We start from the raw sequence: 23,886 nt of genomic DNA on the forward strand, positions 1-23,886 counted from the left end.
CTTTGGCTAGTCACTAGAAAATCAATGTATCTACTGTCATAAATTAAATACATGTAATAACAGAAAACGCTAGGCAAGAGTATAGTGAAAACCCTTGAAAGATACTGATGTTTCAGTAATTCGAATTTAATGTGTACAGTGAAATTATGGAAAATAAGACTACATTAAAGGTTAAATTAAAATTTTAAATAGATCCATAGTTAAAATATCGAATTTGTAGGATCATATGACTAATTACCATAGTTGTTTGTCATTTACCTAATTAAAAAATCCGCTGCCATTGAGTTCATTCAGACTTACAGAGATCCTCCCGGACAGACCAGAGCTGCCCCTTAGGGTTTCGAGGGGAGCAGCAGCTGGTGGATCCGAACCACTGATCTTTTGGTCAGCAGTCAAACGCTTAATCACCGCGCCACCAGGGCCCCTAAGAATCCTGAGAGTTTTGATTCGCGCCCCCCTCGCCGTCCTCCCCAGGAAGGCCCCCGCTGACAGGGCACACATCCCCAAAGGGCGCCTGGAGCCGGCCAGAAGAAACGACAAAACCAGACTCCTGAAAGGCCAGAATGATTCAGGGGCCGGGACCCGTCCACTCCCAGCCCTAGAGGGGCGAGCAGGACGCGTGCACCAGACCAAGGAGGAGAGGCCGTTCCGGGAGGGCCTGTCGGCTACACGCCGCCCAGGGGCAGTGGCGGTGGGCGCGGAGGGGACTGGGGAATCTTCGGTCGCCCGGGAAGCTATACACGCTAGGGCGCGGCCCGGATGGGAAGTCGGATCGACGACGAGACGAGGACAGGCGGCGGAGGGGGCGGGGGGCACCGGAAAGGCGGTGGCGCGGTGGGGGCAGTGGCACCCCAACAGCCCACCCCGGCCGCGGAAGCCCACGGACCCTTCGGCAAGCCTCGCGCGCTCCACGGCCGCACACCGCTGACTAGACCGGCACGCGCGGGGCCCTGACCCGGTCCGAGGGACCATCGCCGGCGGACACCATAGGCCGGGGAGGCCGGGAGCGACACCCAACGTGGAGAGGCCGGTTTCGGCCCCGGACCAGGGGCCACGCGGGACCACGGTGGATCGACGGCGGCGACGGAGGTGGGGGCGCGCGGAAGGGAGGCGGGAGCGCGCCGACGCCCTGGGAAAGCCTCGGACCGAATTGGTCGCCGGGAAGACGCACCGTGGTCTCATCGCCAGAGCATGAGTCCGGGGCGGCCCCATGACGCACGGAACGCCAGTTGGCCTCTGTAACCCGGAAAACCTCCCAGGGCCCGGCCCCGCCAGCGGGGGCCCCGCTGCGGAGGACCCCGGGTACGTCCATCCATCTGGTCCGGATTGTCCGAAATTACCCACATTTGCCAATGCCATACTCAAAGACCCGGAAAAACAATCGTATAGGTCAGGAGAACAAGTAGAGTATGAATGTGAAAAGGATTTCCAGTTAGATGGGTCACATACTGTAAAGTGCATCAAGAGCAGATGGATGGGTAGTCCAACATGCAGAGGTACTTTAAGTTTTTCAAGTTTATTTGTGAAAGTGTTTTAGGCAATAAAATATAGAATTATTTATCTGTCACTTTTAAAAAATGAGTTTAGATTGAGAGATGATATTGCATAACTAACGGTTAGTCTTCTATCCCAATGGTTCTCAAAGAGTGGTCCCTGAACTAGCAGCGTCAGCGTTTTCTGGGTAATTGTTATACATATAAATTCATGGTTCCACCCCAGACCTACTGAATCAGAAATTCTGGGAGAGGCTGTTTTAACAAGCCTTACAGAAGATCATCAGGAGCCCTGATGGCACAGTGGGCTACTAAGCACATAGTGGGCAGTTGGAACCCTCCAGTCACTTTGCAGGAGAAAGATGTGGCAGTCTGCTTCCATAAAGACTACATACAGTCTTGGAAACCCTATGGGGCAGTTCTACTCCATCCTATAGAGAGTTCTTATGAGTTAGAATCCACTGGATGGCAATGTGTTTTGTTTTGCCTTTTTTTTTTCAGTACAGAAGATTATACACACACTTTCATTTGGGAACCAAGGCTGTAACCTACTATTGCTTCATGTGTACCTGAAACTCTGAAGAATTATGCATTGTGCATTATTGTATCATTAAACATTTGCCGAATAAAATTAATAGAGTTGTTTTTATAAATGATAGATTTATTTTTCTATTATTTTATTCATCTCCTGTTTGAATACTTTCAATTAATCATTTTTCTCTTTCTTTAAATTTGTTATTCTTCAAAGCCAGCTCTTAGCTCTTGACTTATTCTGTAAGGAAGTGTATACAGATACTATGTTTCTGAGAGGCTAAAATTATGATTAATAAGCAGAATAATTGCAAATACAAATCTGATGTCACATAATCTCTTTTTCCTAATTTTTTTATGGTTTCTAAATTCCTCAGAAATTTTGCATATTATGCTTGTTTTTTGCCTTGATCTGGTATCTCCAAAAATCATATCTTTTATATATATATATGTGTGTGTGTGTGTGTGTGTGTGTGTGTGTATGTATTTAGATTCTGGAGGAAAATGTGGGCCCCCTCCACCTATTGAAAATGGAGACATAATTTCATTCCCATTACCCACGTACACTCAAGGATCAACAGTTGAGTACCAGTGTTGGGTCTTCTATGAACTTAAGGGTGACAAACATATAACATGTAGAAATGGACAGTGGTCAGAACCACCAAAATGCTTAGGTAAGTACTTCAGTATTCTCCTGGATCCTGGGAAAATCAGAGTAATGAGCATGAAGTTATATGATATTTACTAAATTCCAAGATAGTCCAGGACATCTCTTGTTTTCACTGGTATCTGAAGATAAATGAGAGATTTAAGGATGTGGAAATTTAATGTTACAGTGTACATTTTTTTAACCTACTTTTCCTCAATCTTATGTATATATTTTTTTTACTTTATCTTGATAGGTTATCTATTGTTTTGAAAGCTCCTTTGAAAAAAACTTGCAATTTCATTTATTGATTTGTTACTCAAAATGAACCCTAATGAAGAGACTATTTTTCTTTCTATTCAGATATTTCTTGTGGGAATCCACCCGAAGTGAAAAATGCTAATATTATCTCAGAACAGAAAACTAGGTATCCACCTGGGGAGAGAGTGCGTTATGAATGTAACAAACCTTATTCCCTGTATGGGGAGGTAGAAGTGATGTGTCTGAGAGGAACCTGGACAGAACCACCTGAGTGCAAAGGTAGAATATCTTATTTCAGAAAAATACTGTAGAGAGATAGTAGCAATAACGTGTTGATATAAATATGTAGTAAAGTATTGCTTGTGGAATATATTTGTTCAAATGCAAATAAAATTATAATGCTTAAAATCTAATTCTTTTTGTGGGCTGAGCCAGGTAATACGATTTATTTGTGTACGAAAAATTTGACCCTATTAAATGAATAGTTTGAACCTTAGAAAATCTGTTATCTTCAGCAGGAAGACACTGAGTTATTTCCTGAAGAATAAATGTATAAAAGACAGTTTATATAAGTTTGACAGGTCTCTAAGAAGTGGAATAGACAGCTAGGGAGTGATCATAGGAAGTGATACAAATTTAGACACCTGCAGCAGGTAGATTATAATTACAAGTGTGTGACTGACTAAGCTCATCTAGGCAATTAGTGTTTCTAGAAAATGAAGTCTGAACAGTTAGTCATGGACATGCCAACAGTTAGGATTTAAAAGAAGAGGAGCCAGTAATGGAGTTTTTTTTAATCTTTGCCTGGTGTATTTATTTCCATGCTTTGGCTTGAAACTACCAGTGTTTTTAGGTTTGAAGTGAGTTTTTATAGACAGCATATAGTTGGGTCTCACTCTTATTCACCCAGTTATTCTCAATCTTTTAACTGGTGTATTTGGGCTTTTTGCATTTAAAGTAATTATTGATTTGTTAGGGCATATGTCTGACATTTTGTTTGTGTTGTGTTTGGTTCCTCTGTTTCTCATTCCTATTTCAATTTTCTTGACTTCCTTGTTTCTTGAATATTTTAAAAAATTTTTCATTTTGATTTATCTGTATTGCCTTTTAGCATATCTCTTTTATTAAAAAAATTTGTTTTTCTTTGTATAGTTGTTTTATCCAGTGGTTGTGCTCTGGAATACAATATACATATGTAATTTACGTCTACTTGTATTGGTATTTCACTACTTCAAAGAAAGTGTCTAAATTTTACTTCCATTTTGCCCAGTTACTCCATTTACCCTCACCACATTTTTAATAGAAATGTCTTAAGTACTTCCTGTGCATACACTGAGCACAACATCAGATGATAAAATTTTGTTTCAACAGTGAAAATCAAACAAACTCATGAGGAGAAAGAGAGTCTGTTATATTTACTCCTGTTATTTTTTATCTACTCCATTTTTCTTTCTTCTTCCTGAGGCCTCAGTTGTCCTTCTGTTATGTTTTTCTTTCTATTTGAAGAAATTAATTTAACCATTCTTTAAGGATAGGCCTGCTGGAGACAAATTCTCCTAGTTTTCCTTTGTCTGAGAATGTCTTTATTTCCCATTATTCCTAAGGATGGTGTTACTGCATATAGAATTTGTGGTAGACAGTTCCTTTCTTTCAGAGTTTGAAAACTGTTGTATCACTTCCTTCTGACCTCCGTTGATTTCAGATGAAATAACCCATTTTCTTTTGAATCCTTCTTCCCTTTTAGGTCACATATAATGTCTCTCTAGCTGCTTTCCAGATTTTTTTTCTTTTACTTTACTTTTCAGCTATTTGATTATGATGTGTCTTGTCACAAATTGCTCTGAGTTTATCTTGTTTGAAGTTCATTCAGCTTCTTGAATATGCAGGTTTATGCTTTATGCCCAATTTGGGAAATTTTCATCCATTTTATTTTGAATATTTTTTTATCCCACTCCACACTTTCTTCCCTTTTTATGGCAGTCCAAAATTTTTCTATTTTCCCACAGCAACCTGAAACTCTGTTTACTTTTGTTTGTTTCTTTTCCCTCTATTTTTACATTGGTTAATATTTATTATTTTATAATCAAGTTTTGGAGTCACTCCTCTGTTATCTCCAATCAGTTTTGAACTCAGTGAATTTTTCAGAATGTTAGTATATTTTTTAGTTACATAATCCCCATTAGATTTTAACAATCCTTCTTAGTTAATTTCAACATCTGAGTCATCTCAGTGTTGGCATTTGTTGATTGTCTTTTCTCTTTTGAGTTTTTCCCCAGTCTTGATATTATGTGTGATTTTCAATTGTATCCTGTACATTTTGGGTATTATGTTTTGAACTCTGAATTCTATTTAAATCTGATATTTTAATAGACCTCCATTACTGCCATGCAGGGTGCAAACCAGGCTTCCCACTTGGCCTCATTGACACCATGGAAAGGGAACAGGTGCCTTGTTACCTCAGGGTGTGAGTGGAAGTCTAGGCCACTCACTCAGCCCTGATGATCATGGGAGAGGGAAAGATGGTCTTTATCTCTTCTATGGTGAGTTTCTAGTGTAGTCAGGGTATTGTTAAAAAGATTTCTGTCTTACGAGGCAGCTCCTTTCCGCAGCCTCTGGTTAGAGAAACAGAGTCTTCTTGGAACTATTCTGTCTGAACTGGATATCACTTCTGGGTTACAGTCTTCTCCAGTGCCCAGTTCAGGATATACAGGAGACAAAAAGAAAACCCAAATAACTCACTATCATATGGTTCCTTGCACCAAGGTCCACCTTCTTCTCTTCATCTTTCAGGGTGTTCTTACTTTGGTTTTATATAATATGTCAAAGATTTTTAGTTATACTTAGCAGAAATACAAATACACATTTTTTATTCGTTGAATTTTTGCAAGGAATTGATGTTTCTCTTGTAAGAAAAAAAAATGACTAGAGACCCAGTAGACACTTCTCTATGTTCTATAACAGAAAGGAAAAAATTCCTTTGTTTATCTTAGCTATGAATTTGTCTGAATATATTCATGAAGAAAAAAAATGTACTGTAATACTGCAAAGCAGACACGTTAATTAGTGTTTTAAAGTAGAATAAAAGGAAGAACTGAGAACTGTTATAGCTCTCAAATTATACGATTAGAATTTCTTCAGTGAATCATTTCTTTCCTCAGAAATTCTACATACTGTGCTTGATTGTATTTTGCCTGGTATCTCAATAAATCATATAACATATATATAAAAAAATATATGTATGTATATATATTTAGATTCTGAAGGAAAATGTGGGTTCCCTCCACCTATTGAAAATGGAGACATAATTTCATTCCCATTACCCACGTATGCTCAAGGATCAACAGTTGAGTACCAATGCCAGGCCTTCTATGAACTTCGGGGTGACAAATATATAAGGTGTAGAAATGGACAGTGGTCAGAACCACCAAAATGCTTAGGTAAGTACTTCAGTATTCTCCTGGATCCTGGGAAAATCAAAGCAATGAGCATGATGTTCTGCTATTTATAATATATTTTATGAATTGGTGAAGAACTATTGTGAATACTTGACTACCAAATATTGATAAAGTAAAACCTGTTGCTGTCGAGTCAGTTTTTACTCACTGCAACTCCACATGTTACAGAGTAGAACTGCTCCGTAGTGTTTTCCAATGTTAATATGTGAGGATATGAAGTTTTGGAAATTCTTACCGAAACATAGGATATGAAAGTTTCTTTAGTGCAAAACTCTTAATATGATAATTCATGTTATGATTCTCTGATAATAACATCTGGTTATCACTCAGTATAGTATGTCATTTTTGTATTATTTACTCATTTCAAGTTCCTTGGGTGGCGCACACAATTTACACTGATCTACAAACCTAACGGTTTGAGTCCACCAAGCATTGCTGTGAAAGAAAGACCTGGCAATATGCTTCTGTAAAGATTACAGCCAAGAAAACCTATGAGACAATTCTATGCTGTAACATATGGGGTTGGAATTGACTGAACAAGTCACAGTTGAATTGACTTGACTGCAATAGGTTATTTAGGTTTACCATTTTCACAGTATTTAAATATACATGGTGATTTTTCACACAGTTTGGAAAGATTTAAATAATTCCTAAACCATAATCTAACATCCTGCTTGAAACTCTTAAAGTCTATGAAAGTAATTCTTTGTGTACTAATTTTTGTTTTTTGTTTCAGAAGCATGTGTAATATCAGAAGAAATGATGGAAAAACATAATATAAAGTTGAAATGGAAACATGACAAAAAAATTTATTTAAAAACAAATGATACTGTTGAATTTACTTGTAAACGGGGGTATACGGAAAAGACTCCAAGAGCAACTTTTCGAACAACTTGTCAGGAAGGGAAGCTGAAGTATCCCAGTTGTGAAAAATCATACTTTGGTTAAAACACGCTTATATAATCGATATACATACATATCCTCGATTTTGTATTATTAATCTAGTTTTTACAATCTTATTTTCTAAATGTTGTCATTTTTATTCGTAAATTAGAGTTTGCATTAAGTATTAAGTGAATGATGTAATTATAATTTGAGAGACCAATATCTGACACTAAAATCACCATATTAAAACTTGGCAAACCAAAAAGCTATGTGTCCTGTTCCTAAAACATCCTTGGCAAGAAATTTGAGGGACTTATTTCAGTACATCACTTTCCTAAGTCTCAAAGTTTTCAACAAAACGTCTGAGGATTTCTGAGACGCTCTGCTTCAGAGGAAATGGAAAAGATGTGGTGGTCTCCATCTTCAAAATAATGTTACATGACTAACATGCAAAAACCAAACTAAGTCAGGCCCATGCTAGTAACAAAATATAAGCAATTATTTACCAGTTCTTAATATTAGTCTACTTATTTATCTATAGATAAATATGCCAAAAAAGATCAAATGTATGGTTTTCTGCAAGATGTCTAGCACACTTAATAATTCAAACTAATTACAAGGAGAGATTAAAATTGAATTGTGTTCATAGCAATCATAACGCTGACATAAAAAGTGATAAAAACCCAATAAACCAAACCAAACCCGTTGCCATTGAGTCGATTCTGACTCATAACGCCCTATAGGACAGAGTAGAACTGCCCCATAGAGTTTTCAAGGAGCGCCTGGTGGATTTGAACTGCCGACCTTTAGGTTAGCAGCCATAGCTCTTAACCACTATGCCACCCATGTATAAACACACACACAAATACATGCACACGATCCTGTAAACTCTGAATTAATGTCTATAGATCAAAGATAGGCAGGAAAGTTGGTAACATATTTCAATGACTATGTTTGGATTAAGGAGCCCTGATGGCACAAATGGCTGCTAACCCAAAGTTTGGTGGTTTGAACCCCGCCAGTGGCTCCATGGGAGAAAGGCCTGGCAACCTACTTCTGTAAAGATTACAACCAGGAAAACCCTACTTGGTTCCACTTTGTAACATGAGGTCACTATGAGGCGAAATCAATGCGATGGCACCCATCGACAATATCGTACTTGAGTTTAGAGTTAATAGAAGCAAGTATTAGTGTTTAACTCCTTTATCCTTGCCTGTATTCTGAATTTTTAACGTATATTTTGATCACAACAATGTTTTAAAATAAAGACGGCGAAACAGACAATACATTGGATGGCTCTAAAGGCTTTGTAAGTATGGTAGAGCCTAATAATATTTTGATGATATTGTCTGTGTAGGAGAGTTTTGGTAAATATTTAACAATAAGATTCTGAAATACAATTTTTATGTTCATGCATTTCAAATAACTTTAAATACTTAATATCACTCTTGGCTAGAAACGTTTTTAATTTCTACAAAAAAAAAAAACCTTTAAAGATCAAACTCAATCTTACCAACAGAATTTAAAAGGGATCTGTAGGAACTGCAGTACTAAGGGAGCTGGGTGAAGAACTCTCTGTCCTTTTTGTTGTGTATCAAGAAGGGATTTCATTTGTTCAATTTGTCACAATCAATTATAGCCATTTCTTCTTTTTCAGCCCAAATTATTGCAAATTTGGCTAACGGGTGCCGTATTTGACTGGGTTCTGACAGTATTTGACATATTCCCATTAGCCTTTGTGCATTTTTCCTCTTGTAGCACAGCACAATGTTCTCAGCTCACTGTGTACTTCTCCTGCCCATCACCTGCTATCAGGCATCTTTCCATTAGCTCTGATTTTTTTATTAGAGGTCTGGCAGTGTGAAATTTAAGCCCTTGGTTGCTAAGCAAAAGGTCAGTGGTTTGAACCCACTAGCTGTTTCCACAGGAGAAAGAAGTGGCAGTCTGCTGCCATAAGGATTTACAACCTTGGAAACCCTGTGGAGCAGTTCTACTCTGTCAAATAGGGTCACTATGAGTCGGGATTGACCCGATGGCACACAACAACAATTTAGACTCCATGAATTGTGACTATTGTGCTAGTTGGGAATGCTCAATTCTCTTAAAAGTCTTAACACTTCCAGTGCCTTTTTTTGGTCAGATCTTTGAAATATAAATGACTTTTAAAATTCAGTAGTTTCTACTGGATTTTACAAGTAAAGCTTAATAATGTAGTTTTTAAGTAACTTTGTAATGTATTTTCTTTTTACTGTTTTCTTTCCGTTTTATGACATTTATAAAGATAGCATTCTCAGAGCAATGCTAACATTATTAAATAACAGCTCGATTACTTAATGAAAGTTAAAATTTCTTTGCATTTCTTTTGTCCGAGGATGTTTGCCTCTAGGGTGTGTGTGAGTACTCTCTTCCAAAACAACTTGTAATAATTCTGATCTTTCCATGGCTACATTACCATATCGATGAAGTTTTAAATTTATTTGCCGTAGTTTGTTTTAAATTTTAGGTCTTGCTTCTACTTCCCTTCTTTATATAATTTTGTTTTTAAACTATGAAATATACCTACAAAGAAACAAATATTATATGAAAGGGTCTTTGGTGAGTAGTCTTATTTCCATCATACCTCCTTCTACCTGTTCCCTCACTGAATAAAGTATTGTTTCCTACATGCTAGGTATATGGCATATTTGTCTGTTTTAATTTGCATTTCGTTTATTAGGAATAAGGTTGAAAAATATCTAATTGCATTTGTTTTTCTGTCGCTCTTAATTTTCTGATTAAGGGTTTCATAGGGGTCAATATCTCCCTAAAGAGAACTTTGGTAGAACTTCCAGGAGCCGCCAAGGGGAACACTGACAGAAAAATCACAGTGCACTCAGGAAGTTCAAAGCTGTGCCGTTCCCAAATATTTATCAATCCAAGCCTGTGTTTCCAACTAACACAGATGACTTTTCCTATTCACCAAGTGTCCAGGGAAACAGTGTTAGAAGAAGGTGAACACAAGGTCATTGTCCAGTGAAAACTGGAGAAAGAGTGTCTAGGTTTCCTAGGGGTGCCATAACAAAACACCACAAAGGAGGTGGCTTTAGAGAATAGAAACTCACTGACTCACAGTTCTGGAGACTAGAAGTCCAGATTCAGGGCTTGGGCACTAGTATGCTCTCTCTGCAAACTCTAGTGGAAGATCTTTCTTACCTTTTTTGTTTGTTTGTTTTAGTTTGCTTTTGTTGTGCTATCGATAAACACTTACAGAGCAAATTAATTTCTCTGTCAGAGCAGTAAGTGTGGTCTTTTTTTGTGAGTTAGAATTTTGTGCTACATTTTTCTCTTGTATTTTTGGGGACCCTCTGTCGTGATCCCTGTCAGAGAAGTCAGTGTTGGTAGCCAGGCACCATCTAGTTGGGCAGGACTCAGTCTGGTGGAGGCTGTGGTAGTTGTGCTCCATTAGTCCTTTGGACTAATCTTTGCTTTGTGTCTTCGTTTTTCTTCATTCTCCGTTGCTCCAGATGGGGCGAGACCAGTGGAATATCTTAGATGACCACTCACAGGCTTTTAAGACCCCAGGCACTACTCACCAAAGTAGGATGTAGAACATTTTCTTTGTAAACTATGTTATGCCAATTGAGTTAGATGTCTCCTGAGACTGTGGTCCACAGCCTTCAGCCCAGTAATTGGTCCCTCAGGTAGTTTCATATGTCTTTGAAGCTTCCATGACCTTGCCTTCGTCAAGTTGTGCTGACTTCCCCAGTGTTGTGTACTCTCTTACTCTTCACCAAGGTTACCACACATTTATTCTCTAGTTAGTGTTTTTCCCTCCATACACTCCCCCTTCCTAGTAACCATCAAAGATTGCTTTTTTCTGTGTGTATACGTTTTCATGAGTTTTTATACTCGTGACCTCATACAGTATTTGTGCTTTTGTGACTGACTTATTTCACTTAGCCTAATGCCGTCAAGGTTCATCCAAGTTGTGAGATGTTTCACAGAGTCATCATTGTTCTTTATCGTAGGGGAAGTATTTCATTTTTTTTGTGTTCCATAGCTTGTTTACCCATTCATCTGTTGATGGGCATGTAGGTTGTTTCCATCTTTTTGCAATTGTGAACAATGCTGCAATGAACATGAGTGTGCACATATCTATTTGTGTGACGGCTCTTATTTCTCTATTATATATTCCTAGGAGTCTAACTGCTGGATCCTACAGGATTTCTATTTCTAGGCTTTAAGGAAGTGACATATCTTTTTCCAAAATTGTTGTACCATTTTCATTCCTACCAGCAGTGCATAAGAGTTTGGATCTCGCCGCAGCCTGTCCAAGATTTGTTATTGATCCGTTTCAGTGCTGTCAGGGTGAGACGGTATCACATTGTACTTTTGATTTGCATTTCTCTAATGGCTAGTGATCAGGAGTATTTCCCCATGTGTCTGTTAGCCTCCTGAATGAATGTCTTCTTTGATGAAGTATTTGTTCACGTCCTTTGCCCCTTTTTCAATTGGATTACTTGTCTTTTTGTTTCAGAGGTGTCGGATATTCCTATAGATTTTACAGATTAAAACCTTGTCAGATTTGTCACAGCCAAATTTTTTTCCCAGTCTGTAGGTTCTCTATTTACTTTTTTGTGAAGTCTTTTGATGGGCTTAAGTGTGTAATTTTTAGAAGGTTCCAGTTATCTAGTTTATCTTCTTGGGTTTATGTATTGTTAGTTATGGTTTGTATCCTATTTATGTTGTTTATTAGGGCCTCTATAATTGCCCTATTTTTTCTTCTATGATTCTGGTAGTTTTCAGTGTTATATTTAGGCCTTTGATCCATTTTGGATTAGTATTTGCGTGTGATGTGAGGTATGGTCCTGTTGCATTTTTTAGCAGATGATTATCCATTTTTGCCAGCACCATTTGTTAAAAAGACTGTCTTTCCCCCATGTAATGGACTTCTAGATTTTGTCAAATATCAGTTGTCTGTAAGTGGATGAATTTACATCTCGACTCTCGATTCTGTTCCATTGGTCAATGTGTCTATCATTGTACCAGTACCAGGCTATTTGGACTACCTAGCTGCATAGTAGTTTCTGAGGTCTGGTAGTGCGAATCCTCCCACTTTATTCTTCTTCTTCAATTTTGTTGTTGTTGTTAGGTGCCATCAAGTTGATTCTCACTCATATCGACCCTATAGGAAAAAGTGGAGCTTCCCCATAGGATTTCCAAGAAGCAGCTGGTGGATTTGAACTGCCAGCATTTTGGTTAGCAGCTGAACTCTTAACCACTATGCCACAAGATAGTGCTTTACTTATCTGGGGCCTCTTTCCTTTCCATACGAAGTTAACGATTAGTTTTTCCATCTCATTAAAGAATGCTATTGGTATTTGGATCAGGATTTCATTTTATTTGTAGATTGCTTTAGGCAGAATTGATATTTTCACATCGTCGAGTCTAGCTGTCAATGATCATTGTGTGCAGTAGTCTCTTGTAGTTCTTTTTGTATGGGCCTTTTACTATCCCTGGTTAAATTTATTCCTAAGTATTTTACTTTTTTAGGGGCTGTTATAAGCGGTATTACTTTCCTGAATTCCTTTTTGTAATTCTCTTTATTAGTGTATAGGAATCCAACTGACTTTTGTATGTTTATCTTATATTCTGCTGAATCTATTAGTTCCAGTAGTTTTCTTGTGGAGTCCTTTGGATTTTCTATGTATAGTATCATATCATCCCATAATAGGGACAGTTTTACTTCTTTCTTACCAGTGTGGATGTCCTTTATTTCTTTTTCTTGCTGCATTGCTCTAGCTAGGAATTCCAGCACCATGTTAAATAGGAATCGTGATAAAGTGCATCTTTGTCTTGTTCCTGTTCTTAGGGGATTTGTTTTCAGCCTGTCTCCGTTAAGAATGATGTTGGCTGTTTGTTTGTATAGATGTCCTTTATTACGTTGAGGAATTTCCCTTTTATTCTTATGTCATTGTGAGTATTTTATCAGGAATGCCTTTTCTGTGTCTATCAAGACGCTCATAGGATTATTTTTGTTTCATTTATGTGGTGGATTACATTGATTGATTTTCAAATGTTGAACCATACTTGCACACGTAGTATGCATCCCACTTGGCTGGGATGTATTAATTTTTTTATGATGCTGAATTCTATTGGCTAGAATATTGTTGAAAATTTTTAAGATCTATATTCATGAGAGATATTGGTCTGTAATTGTCTTTGGGTGTGTGTGTGTGTGTGTGTGTGTGTGTGTGCCTTTACCTGTCTTTGGTATCAGGGTTATGCTGACTTCCTAGAATGAATTTGTAAATATCCTTTACTATTATTTTTTCCGAAATAACTTGGACAGTACTGGTGCAGACTATTCTCTGAATGTTTGGTAGAACTATCTAGTGAAGCCACCTGGGCCAGGGCTTTTTTTGTTGTTGGAATTTTTTCTTTATTACCTTTTCGATCTCTTCTCTCGTTATGGGTCTGGTTTTCGACCTCAGTTTGTGTTAGTTTAGGTAGGTAATGCTTTTCTAGAAATTTGTCCATTTCCTCTAGGTTTTCCAACTTGTTGGAGTGTAGTTTTGTGTTATGATCCTTTTTATTTCACTGGGATCTGTTGTAATGACCTCCATTTCATTTCTTATTTGGGTTATTTGTGTCCTCTCCTGTTTTTCTTTTCTCATTTAATCCAACAGTTTCTCAATTTTGTTGATTATTTCAAAGAAACAACTTTTGGTTTTGTTGGTTGCTTCTAGTGTTTTTCTATTCCCTATCTCATTTATTTCTGCTCTGGTTTTTATTATTTCCTTTTTTCTGGTGGCTGTGTGCACCTTTTGCTGTTCTCTTTCTATTTGTTCAAGTTTTATAACTAATGTTTTCATTTCATCCCTTTCTTCTTTTTTCATGTGTACATCTATTGCTATAAATTCACCTCTGAGCACTGCCTTTGCTGTGTCCCAAAGGCTTTGGTATGATGTGTTTACATTCTCCTGTGATTTTTTTTATTCCATCTGTGATTTCTTCTATATTCAATGGTTTTTAAGCAAGATGTTACTCAGTTTCCATATATTAGATTTTTTCCCTTCCAGATAGTAATTTCTACTCTAATGGTATTGTGATCAGAAGAGATGCTTTGTATTTTACCAAAGTTTTGGGTTTTCTTGAGGGTTGCTTTGTGGCCTAAGATGTGGTCTATTCTGGAGAACTTTCCATGTGCACTGGAAAAGATTGTGTATGGTGCTGCCATTGGATGGAGTGTTTTCTATGTTTATGAGGTCAGGTTGTTTGATTGTGGCCTTCAGGCTTTCTGTCTTTGGTGAGTTTCTTTCTAGATGTTCTATACTTTACTGACAGTGATGTGTTGAGCCTCCTATTATTATTGTGGAACTGTCAATTCCTCTTTTTGTGCTGTTAGAGTGTATGTATTTTGGAGCCCTGTCATTGGGTGTGTATTTATTGTGGTTATGTCCTCATGGCAGATTATCCCTTCAGTCATTATATAATGTCCTTCTTTGTCTTTTGTGGTGGATTATGTTTTAAAAGTCTCTTTTAACTGAGATTAGTATTGCCACTCCTACTCTTTTTTGGTTTTTGTTTGCGTGTTTTATTTTTCATCCTTTAATTTTTAATATATTTATGTTTTTGTTTCTAAGGTGTGTGTCTTGTAGACAGCATATTAATGGGTCCTTTTTTAAAAAAATCCATTTGGTCACTCTCTGTCTCTTCGCGGGTGCATTTAAGCCTTTTATGTTCAAAGTGATTATTGATAGGTGTGAGTTTACTGCTGTCATTTTGAAGTGATTTTTTGTGGTGCTGATGTTTGCTTTATTTATCTTACTCTCCTGTGCTGAATTCTATTTGTTCGTGAATGTTTTTTCTTTCTTTCATCTTGGTAGATTTTGTGTTTATTGAGACTTTTTTTTCTTCTTTATTTCAATGAGTAGTTTTGTTAAATTTCTTTTTGGTTACCTTGAAATTTATCCCTATCTTCACAAGTTTAAACCAGTCTCTTATTACTTGACAACAGATTGACTTCCTCTCCATTTAAAGTTCTATACCTACACCATTTTTCCCTCTTTTGTTGTTTTGACATTGTTGTCATTTACAGATTGACATCACTGGATCCCTGTTGTAAATATTTTAGTATTGTTTCATTCTTGACTGTTCATTACCTAGGTTGGTATGTGGCAGTTGCTGTCCTGTGCCTTGATTCAGGTTGTTGTCATTTCTCTAACCAAAGGATTCTCTTTAATAATTCTTGAAATTTTGATTTGGGATTTTACATATTCCCTTATTTTCTGTTTGTTTGGAAATGTCCTAATTTCACCATCATATTTGAACAAAAGTTTTGCAGGATATATTATTCTTAGCTGGCACTATTTTAAATTTCAAGATTTTGTATATGTCATCCTATTGCCTTCTTGCCTGCATGGTTTCTGCCAAGTAATCAGAGCTTAGTCTTCTTGTTTCCACTTTGGATGTGACTTTTCATTTTTCTCAAGCTGCTGTCAGGATCCTTTCTTTGTCTTTGGTCTCAGCAAGTGTTATGATATTTCTTGGTGATTATCTTTTGGGGTTTATCCTATATAGGGTTTGTTTAGCTTCTTGGATGGTCAGCTTTTCATCATTCATGATATTAGGGAAGTTTTCTTTCAGCGTGCCCTCAATGATCCTATCTGTGTCTTTCGTTCTCTTTCCTGGTTCTGGAACTCCGATGACATGCAAATTTTTGCTTTTGATTTTATCCCATGTCATTCTCAGTGTTTCTTCATTTTTATTCATTATTTGTCCTGACTCTTTTTCTCAAAGTGGTATTCAATTATTTGTCTTCAGTTTCACTGACCCCGTCTTCCATTGTTTCAGATTTGCTCCTAAAACCTTCTATTGCACTATTTTCGAAATCTTGTATATTATCTTTTGGGTTTCTAATTGCTATTTTTTTTTTAGGATTTCTAGTAATTTGCTTATTTTGACATTTGTTCCTGTAATGTTTTCCTGAATTCTTCCATTGCTTTTTCTGTTTTCCATATTTTGGCTATATTTTCCAACATTTTGTTTATTTTCCTTGCTTTTGTTTGCATTTTCCTACATGTCTTGCAGGGCCCTCAGTATTAGAGTTTGAAATTTCCTATCAGGTCCTTGCAGTGCCTTTTCTTCTAGCAGAAAGTCATTTGGTGTTTTATTTTGGTTGGTTTCTGGAGATATCACCTCCTGTTTTACTTATGATTTGATATTCTCTGCTGTCTCCAGGACATTCAGGAGTTATTTTCTTTGATTATTGATTTGTTTGTTTGTTTTGCCCTGCTTTTTTGTTTTATTTGGTTATGCCCTGGCAGGCGGGCTGAGCATGTTTTATTGCTTGCACAATACTTCTCACCACCTTGTCCTGGTGGGAAGGGACAGTTGCTCACATATGATGCACCAGAGTGGGTCCAGTGGTGGAGAAGGGCAATGATGGGTAGTTTGTGGCAAGAACTGGTGCCAATGAGGTGCTGAGGACCAGTGCAGGGCAGGGTCAGAAGGATCACATCTGTCTGGCTCAGGGGTGTGACTCTCTGCATGTGGTGCAGATACGCAGGAGAGAAGGGAGAGGATGTGATATGCAGAGCTAAGTGAGTGAGTGTAAGCAGACAAAGAAGAAAGAGAAACAAAGAAAAGCAAGAAAAAAAAATGAAAGAATAAAGTGAATTAAAAGAAGGCACATCAGAATTTGGCAGGCAGGGGCTAGTCAGACTAGTCGAGTTCGTGTGCTGGTAGCTCTTTAGCTGAGTGTTATGGCTGAACCTGTTGAGAAGGAGACAGGATAAAGGAAAAGAAAAGGGATAGAGAGAGAAGAAACAAAGAAAAAAAATTGCGATGAAAGAGGTGGCTCTCGAGGGTGGCTTTGGCCTGGGGATGCTGTGCAATAGTTGCTCTCTGGCCAAGTGGTGCAACACAGCCCATTGAGAAGGGGCACGGGCAGCTCACAGGGCTAGGTGGGTTGGAGAAAGAAAAGGAAGGAAGAAAGTGAGAGAGAATTAACCAGAAAAAACGTGCTGAGGGACCCTACAAGTGGGGATGAGGCAGATCTGGGAGGTCATGTGCCAGTGGGTCTCTAGCAGAGTGGTGTGGCACAGCATGCCAAAAAGTGGCAGACATGTCACACAGGGCTAGCTTGGGGTGGGGGATAAAGGAAAGGAAGGGAGGGAAGGAGAAGAAACTGGAAAATAATGGTTCTGAGGGAGCCTGTCAGCAGGGGCAGCGCAAACCTTGGGTGGCCATGTGCAGATGGATCTGTAGCCAAGCAGTGTGGCACAGCTCTTCAAGAAGGGGAGGGGACAGCACATGGGGCTAGCTTAGGGGAGAAAGGAAAGGAAGGAATGGAGAGAGAAGCAACAACAACAAAAAAAACCCAAAACACAATAACAAAATCAAACAAAAATGGTGCTGATGGGGCCTGGCTGTAATGAGAGGGTGGACACAGGCTGTAGTGAGCTGGTATCTCTTTGGTTGAATGACTGTGGCATATTGCAAAGCAACAAACAAAGAGCAAGTTACTGGGCCCAGTCTTAGCCACTTGTCAGGTGAACCTGTTTTGTGTGGAGAAATTCTGAGGCAGTTACCAAGAAAACCAAAACCCACCATCGTCAAGTTGATTCCGACTCATCGCGACTGTATAGGACAGAGTAGAGCTGCCCTGTTGAGTTTCCAAGGAACGCCTAGTGGATTTGAACTGCCGACGTTTTGGTTAGCAGCTGTAGTACCTAACCACTACACCACCAGGGTTTCCAAGACAGTTACAGACCACTGTAATTACAGGGCCGTAAGGTTATTTTGTTTAACATTTGTTCTCTGTTCAGCTTCCTCAGTCTTGTGTTCAAGATTTTGTGACAACTTATAAGCTAGAGTGGCTTACTGTGGCATGCTGTCATTTTCCCAATCTAATTTGTGGTGTTTGACTAACCCAGATTGAGGCCATTGACAAAAGATTTGAAAGCAATGTGTTATTCAGGCTTTTCTAGCTTTAAACCAGAGTTTTCTCTAAAAAGTTTACTGAAATGGTTCCTATAGTCATAAACATTTTCATCTTTATTTTGTTTGCAACTCTGAACCTTGTTCCAATGTATTTTTCAGGGGAAACCCTTTGGGATAGTTTCAATACGTTTGTGACAATAGTTCTTGTATATGCTATTAGTTTCAAGCCAGGAATGTTAGGGTGAATATTTAGGGACTCTATAGGAATTTTTTATCAGGCCTTTTCCATCCACCTTTGAGTTGAAATTGACCTGATGGCAATGAGTTTGAGAGTCACCTGGTCTTATCAGTGAATTTATTAAATTATATAAGCCTGAAAGACCAGATTCATAGATATCAGCCAAGGTTCTAAATTCTTGAGTAAATTTTTGAGGCTCTTCATGAGGATTAGGAAATTTTTAACAATAATGTGAAGTTGCACTTTAGACCAGGGAAAAAGTAACTTCTTGTGGCTTCAGACGGGAAGTTTATTTTTAAAAGGCATTTTGTGAATGAGTTTTTCATCTTCTGGAGGTTCTTTGAGACAATAGGGAGGTTCAGTAGGGGAGTTTTCAGTGGAGTAGGTAGGTAAAGAGGGGGTACAGGGCAGTAAGTGCTGGAGGGGCAGGAGTAACGGAAGGGAGATGGGTTTCGGAAGTTGGGGGTAGACTGCGGATGCCAGGGACTTCACCATTTGGAGAAAAGGAACCATTTTGGGAAAAGGAGCCTGTCTCAGGTATCTAGTGCTGCTATAACAGAAATACCACAAGTAGATGGCTTTGATAGACAGTAGTTTATTCTCTCATGGCTTAGGAGGCTAGAATTTTGAGTTCGGAATGCCAGTTCCAGGAAAAGGCTTTCTCATTCTTTTGGCTCTGGGGGAAAATCTTGTTATCAATCTTCTGTGGTCTAGGAGATTCTCAGTATAAGCACCACTGGTACAAAGATGCATTCTGGTTTGGTGCATCTTTCTTGGTGGTGTGAAGTCCCTCTCTTCTCTGCTTACTTCTCTATTTTATATCTCAAAAGATCGACTCAAGATATAACCTAATCCTATAGATTGAGTCCTGCTTCATTCACATAACTGGCCCTAATCCTGACTCATAAAGAACACATACATTAGGATTTACAAATTACCATAATAACATCAGATCACACAAAGGAGGACAACTGCACAATATTGGGAATCATTGCCCAGCCAAATTGACACATTGGAGGGGGGCACAATTCAATCCACAAGAGACATTTTGGGAAAGTGTGCTTTAGGGAGGGTGTTGGGGCTGCTGCCGAGCAAGTAGTCTTCAAAGTTACAGAGCTCTGACACTGTAATTCTTTAATGTGTTTAGCTGGTTTTGAAACAGTCTCCTGCAAAGAGGTGAATTTATCATTTTGATTTCTTTTGGAAGCTTTCAAGTACCAATTAAAAATACTTCCCATTGCTTTAGTTTTATTTGTAAACCCTCAGCCTCTAAGTTACTGTGCAGAAAGTTTAATTTAGTTAATTCAAATAACTCCCACAAGAGCCATTGGTCTTTAAACTTCTCTCCATAAGTACATGCCTGCAGCCTAAATACAACTGAAATGGGGACACAATGCTTAGTCATATAAGCTGAAGGAGTTCACTTATGGGGTTCTGCTTCAGTCTTGGAAGTGGCATTTCCCATCTTACAGGAGACTTGCAAGACTTGCAAGTGTCAAAAACCTAAATGCTCGTGAAAATGCTCCAGTGCACCAGGAAGAAAACAGAGTTCAGTAATATAGACTGGTCATGAGATGGCAGTCCCACCAAACTTAATTTGGTAATGAACCCAGAAAGATGTATAGGAGATGGGTGAAAAATGAAGGTAAAGGCAAAAGATAGGCAATAAATCTCTCAAAGAGCAATCTTCACAATAAGCAGAGCTTCGATCTGAGAGGCTTATTTCTAGTGAACCCAGATAATTGGAGATAGTTCTGGGCACAAGGGATCCTTGCTGGTACCAGGGCAAGCAGGTTCCATAACTTCTTGGGAATTCAGAAGATATTATCTTTCAGAATCCTGCCACCTACACCAATGAACGTCTAAGTGTAACCACCCATACTCTGGATAGAGTAAAGTTGAGAGATTTATTGAAAGGAAAGAGACAGCTTGATCCAGGAAGAATCTGAATTCCATGCAGTATAATCCAGTACTTCAAAATGGTTACACTGCAATGATGTTGTATAAGGGAGGAACAAAGAACACAAAATACATTACTTGACTGGTATTTACAAACTTAAATCACCAAAAGACACTACTTGAGTGATAGTAGATTATTGTAAGACATCCTGTGGCAGGAACTTGTAAGGCAGGACTTCCTGTAACGGAAGCTCATAAGGTGATTGGCTTAAAGGATATATGTATCTTTCTTAGACTGGTTACAGTGTGGTAATTGCAAGGGTATGTGACTGGGGGCAGGGGTTCAGTGCAGTTATATCATCATTACTGGACATTCCTTAGTTTCATGATTAGGTCTGCATGGAAGATAGCTGTTGATAGGGTGAAAATGGAGCCAGTAACAAAGAAGTTGTACCCAAACTTCGAGATGGCCATTTTAGGTTTATCTCATGTACCTCAATTTTAAAAATTCCCTTACACAACCTCATTCTAACCCAAAATTGGAAACATTACTTTAATATTAGCTATTTTGCAAGTGTGTAGTATTTTTGAATGTTTATGTTGTGTCACTGATGAATAATGATATTGAACACATTTGTCAAACTAGGTTTATGAAGAGATTGCTGTAACATTTTAATGGAAGTGTTTATTTATGTATGATACATATAGATCTTTTGTCTGATATATTACAGATATCTCTTGCCAATGTAAGGCTTGTTTTATTTTTAGTTTTATGATAATATCTTTTGGTGGACATGAGTTTAAAATTATTACTTATGTCCAAATTATCATTTCTTTAAATAATTAGTTTTTTTTAAAAAAAGAAATATTAGCCTACCACCAATGACTGAATGTATTCCACTATGCTTTCTTCTCAGATTTTATCTTTTTAACTTCACATTTAAGACTATGATCCAACTTAAATTTATTTATTTGGTGTGAGAAAGAGGCCAGAGTTCAGTTTTGTTTCCCATTCCAAATCCCAGTTGTTGTGCCAATATTTCTGGGAATTTTTTTTTTTTTTCACATCGAATTGCATTGGTTCATAAAACTAGTGTGGGTCTATTTCTGGACTGTTCTGTTCCACTGATCAATTTATCTATCTTTTTGTTACTACCAGACAGTGTTAAACAAGTCTAACAAGTTTTTTGTCACTACCAGTGTTTAATAAGTCTAACAAGTTTTTAATTCTATACCAGTTCTTGTGAATTATACATTGTAGAAATTATACATTCTTGCATCTTCCTCTGGAAAATATTGACTTTCTTCTAAGAGCTTTATTCCTAGTGACACACGATTACCCTGTAAAGATGTGTTTTTAGGTTTTGCTAGGTTGGCTCTCTTTCAGATTTGGCTTATTCCAATGCATATTCTTTAGTTAATTCCTGGGACATGGTACTTCTAAGACATATCCTGTTCTGAGTTTCCAGAGGAATTATGAGAAATGAACTAAGTCCCCCTAGCCTGGAACTCCAAATTCTTTCTCCCTCACGTTGGGAATGGCTGAATTTGTCAATGTTTTCCGCTCTGCTACAGGTGCTTTTTACTGGACTCCTTGGAATTCACAGCTCAGTCATGTGCAGATTTGGGGGGATTTTCTTGATGGGCTTTCCTATTGCCCTGTATTTCTCTCCTCAATGGACACATGTTTTTCCAGCCAGACTCAGACCTCTAAGTTAACATAAAAACAAGACTACTCATTTCTGCTTCAGCTATATCATCCATGCACCACGCGGACTGAGGTGTGCTTCCAGCTGAAAAGATGGGAAAATATGGATCTCACAGGTTGGTTTTATTCTTTCAAATTTAGACGCTTTCCAATTCTGCTTGCTTTTGGTAAATCAAGTAGTTGGATTTTGCCTCATATTGAGTACATAATTGTTATTAGTAGAAATTCAGTCAGATTATAAACTATTCTGGAAGTCTTGATTATACATAATTTTAAATATTTTTCAATACTTGGAAATTATTGTAGTTAGAGTAAAGAAATATACACAAAAATAATTTTTAAAACCTGACTCTATGCCTTTGGTCAATGATTTGCATTCTCCAGCTTCATAGTAATATTATATATTTAACACTAATTATCTGTTTGAAAGAAACTTTTATATTAAAACATGACGTTTCAGAAGATATACATATTTCATATAAATATGTGAAATATATATATTTATCTCTATATATGCACATACATATGTATATTCATTTTCATATATATGAAAATAAATAATGAAAGCAATTAATAAGTCAGTGAGAGGACAGTCTAGTTAAAAGAAAGTGAGCCTTGAGTGATGTTCCTTCAATAGAAGGGAAATCACTGTATGTGGCAAAATATACTGTGCCATATAAAAAAGTGCCTCAGACCATTTTAGTTAAAGGTTATTTTAATATTAAGGACATTCTGAAATCCTTGCACTAGCTAGTGTGATCAAGTGTGAGTTAAGGAAAAAAAAAAGTTTCTTCCCTAACTCCATAAAAATACAGATGGTTGACAATGATCCAAATACCCTAGTTGATGTTCAGAGACCTCTAAGTAATGAAGTTGGGTGAAAGGAAGTACAGGACAGAAGAAAGTTCTAATGACATGGCTTGGATTATGAGAGCCAATCACATATTATTCAACTGGCTGAGGGATAAGTTGGCCTATATTCAAAAAATGTTTTATTTCAGTAAGTTAACATTTTATATTACCTTTGGAGACAATTCATCCTGTTTCCACAGATAGTTTTATACACAGATAACAGGTGATGAATTAAAGAAATGATTGTGAAATCACTGATGAGAATTACCTAGAGGTTTTGTGGGTGTCCTGTGTTGCAGGAAAAGGTAAGTTAAAAACATATGTGAACATTCAGCTTCTTTTTTAAATATTATATCTACTTTCATGTATCTGTAGTTTTGAATGAATTGACTGGCAGAAATACACTGAATTGTGGGATCATAATTAAGTATACTTTTGGGGGAAATTATAATAACTTAAAAGGAAAAAGAAATAGTCATGCTTTCTCTGTTTCCTGAGTTCCAAAGTATGAGAAGCCATTCAATACTGATTGAGACACGTGAATGTGCTCATAAAGCCTTAACTAGAAAACATGTCACAAGAAAAGCCAGACTTTGACTTGGAAATAATTCAGGGACTTTTTATTTGTAACACAAGGAAATTTTGGAGAGTGTAAATATTTTCATAGTCTCCTTTGTGATGATAGTTTCACAGATTCACGTCAAAACCTCTCAAAACGTTCATTTCAAAAATGTGCAGTGTATTTCATAGCAATTATTCATTAAAAAGCTGTTAAAATCCATTAACATTATCATCAATTTAATAGTTCAACAAAATTTGTTGCATGTAAAGTTATTCTCTTTTAGCAAAATTTAAAATATTTTCTTAATTTCTACTGTAATACCAATACATTTGAATTTACTTTTCTGATTCAAGTAAATTTTGCACATATAAACAAAACCATTAACTCTTTGACTTTAGTAACTGATTTTCTCCATTATGATAATATAGTA

General features: G+C 37.5%; 1 protein-coding gene across 1 annotated transcript in view; it reads left to right on the plus strand.

Annotated features, from left to right (window-relative positions):
* LOC126066871 (complement factor H-related protein 1-like) overlaps positions 1-7,335 on the plus strand; it is a 32,538-nt gene extending 25,203 nt beyond the window's left edge. The window contains exons 6-8 of the mRNA XM_049868288.1: positions 3,034-3,210; positions 6,186-6,368; positions 7,123-7,335. Of these exons, the coding sequence (XP_049724245.1) occupies positions 3,034-3,210; positions 6,186-6,368; positions 7,123-7,334 (572 nt within the window). The 3' untranslated portion in view covers position 7,335. The remainder of the gene's footprint in view (positions 1-3,033; positions 3,211-6,185; positions 6,369-7,122) is intronic.
* The last annotated feature ends 16,551 nt before the right edge of the window (positions 7,336-23,886 follow it).

This window comes from Elephas maximus, chromosome 24 (genome assembly GCF_024166365.1).
Source record: "Elephas maximus indicus isolate mEleMax1 chromosome 24, mEleMax1 primary haplotype, whole genome shotgun sequence".
Taxonomy (NCBI): domain Eukaryota; kingdom Metazoa; phylum Chordata; class Mammalia; order Proboscidea; family Elephantidae; genus Elephas; species Elephas maximus.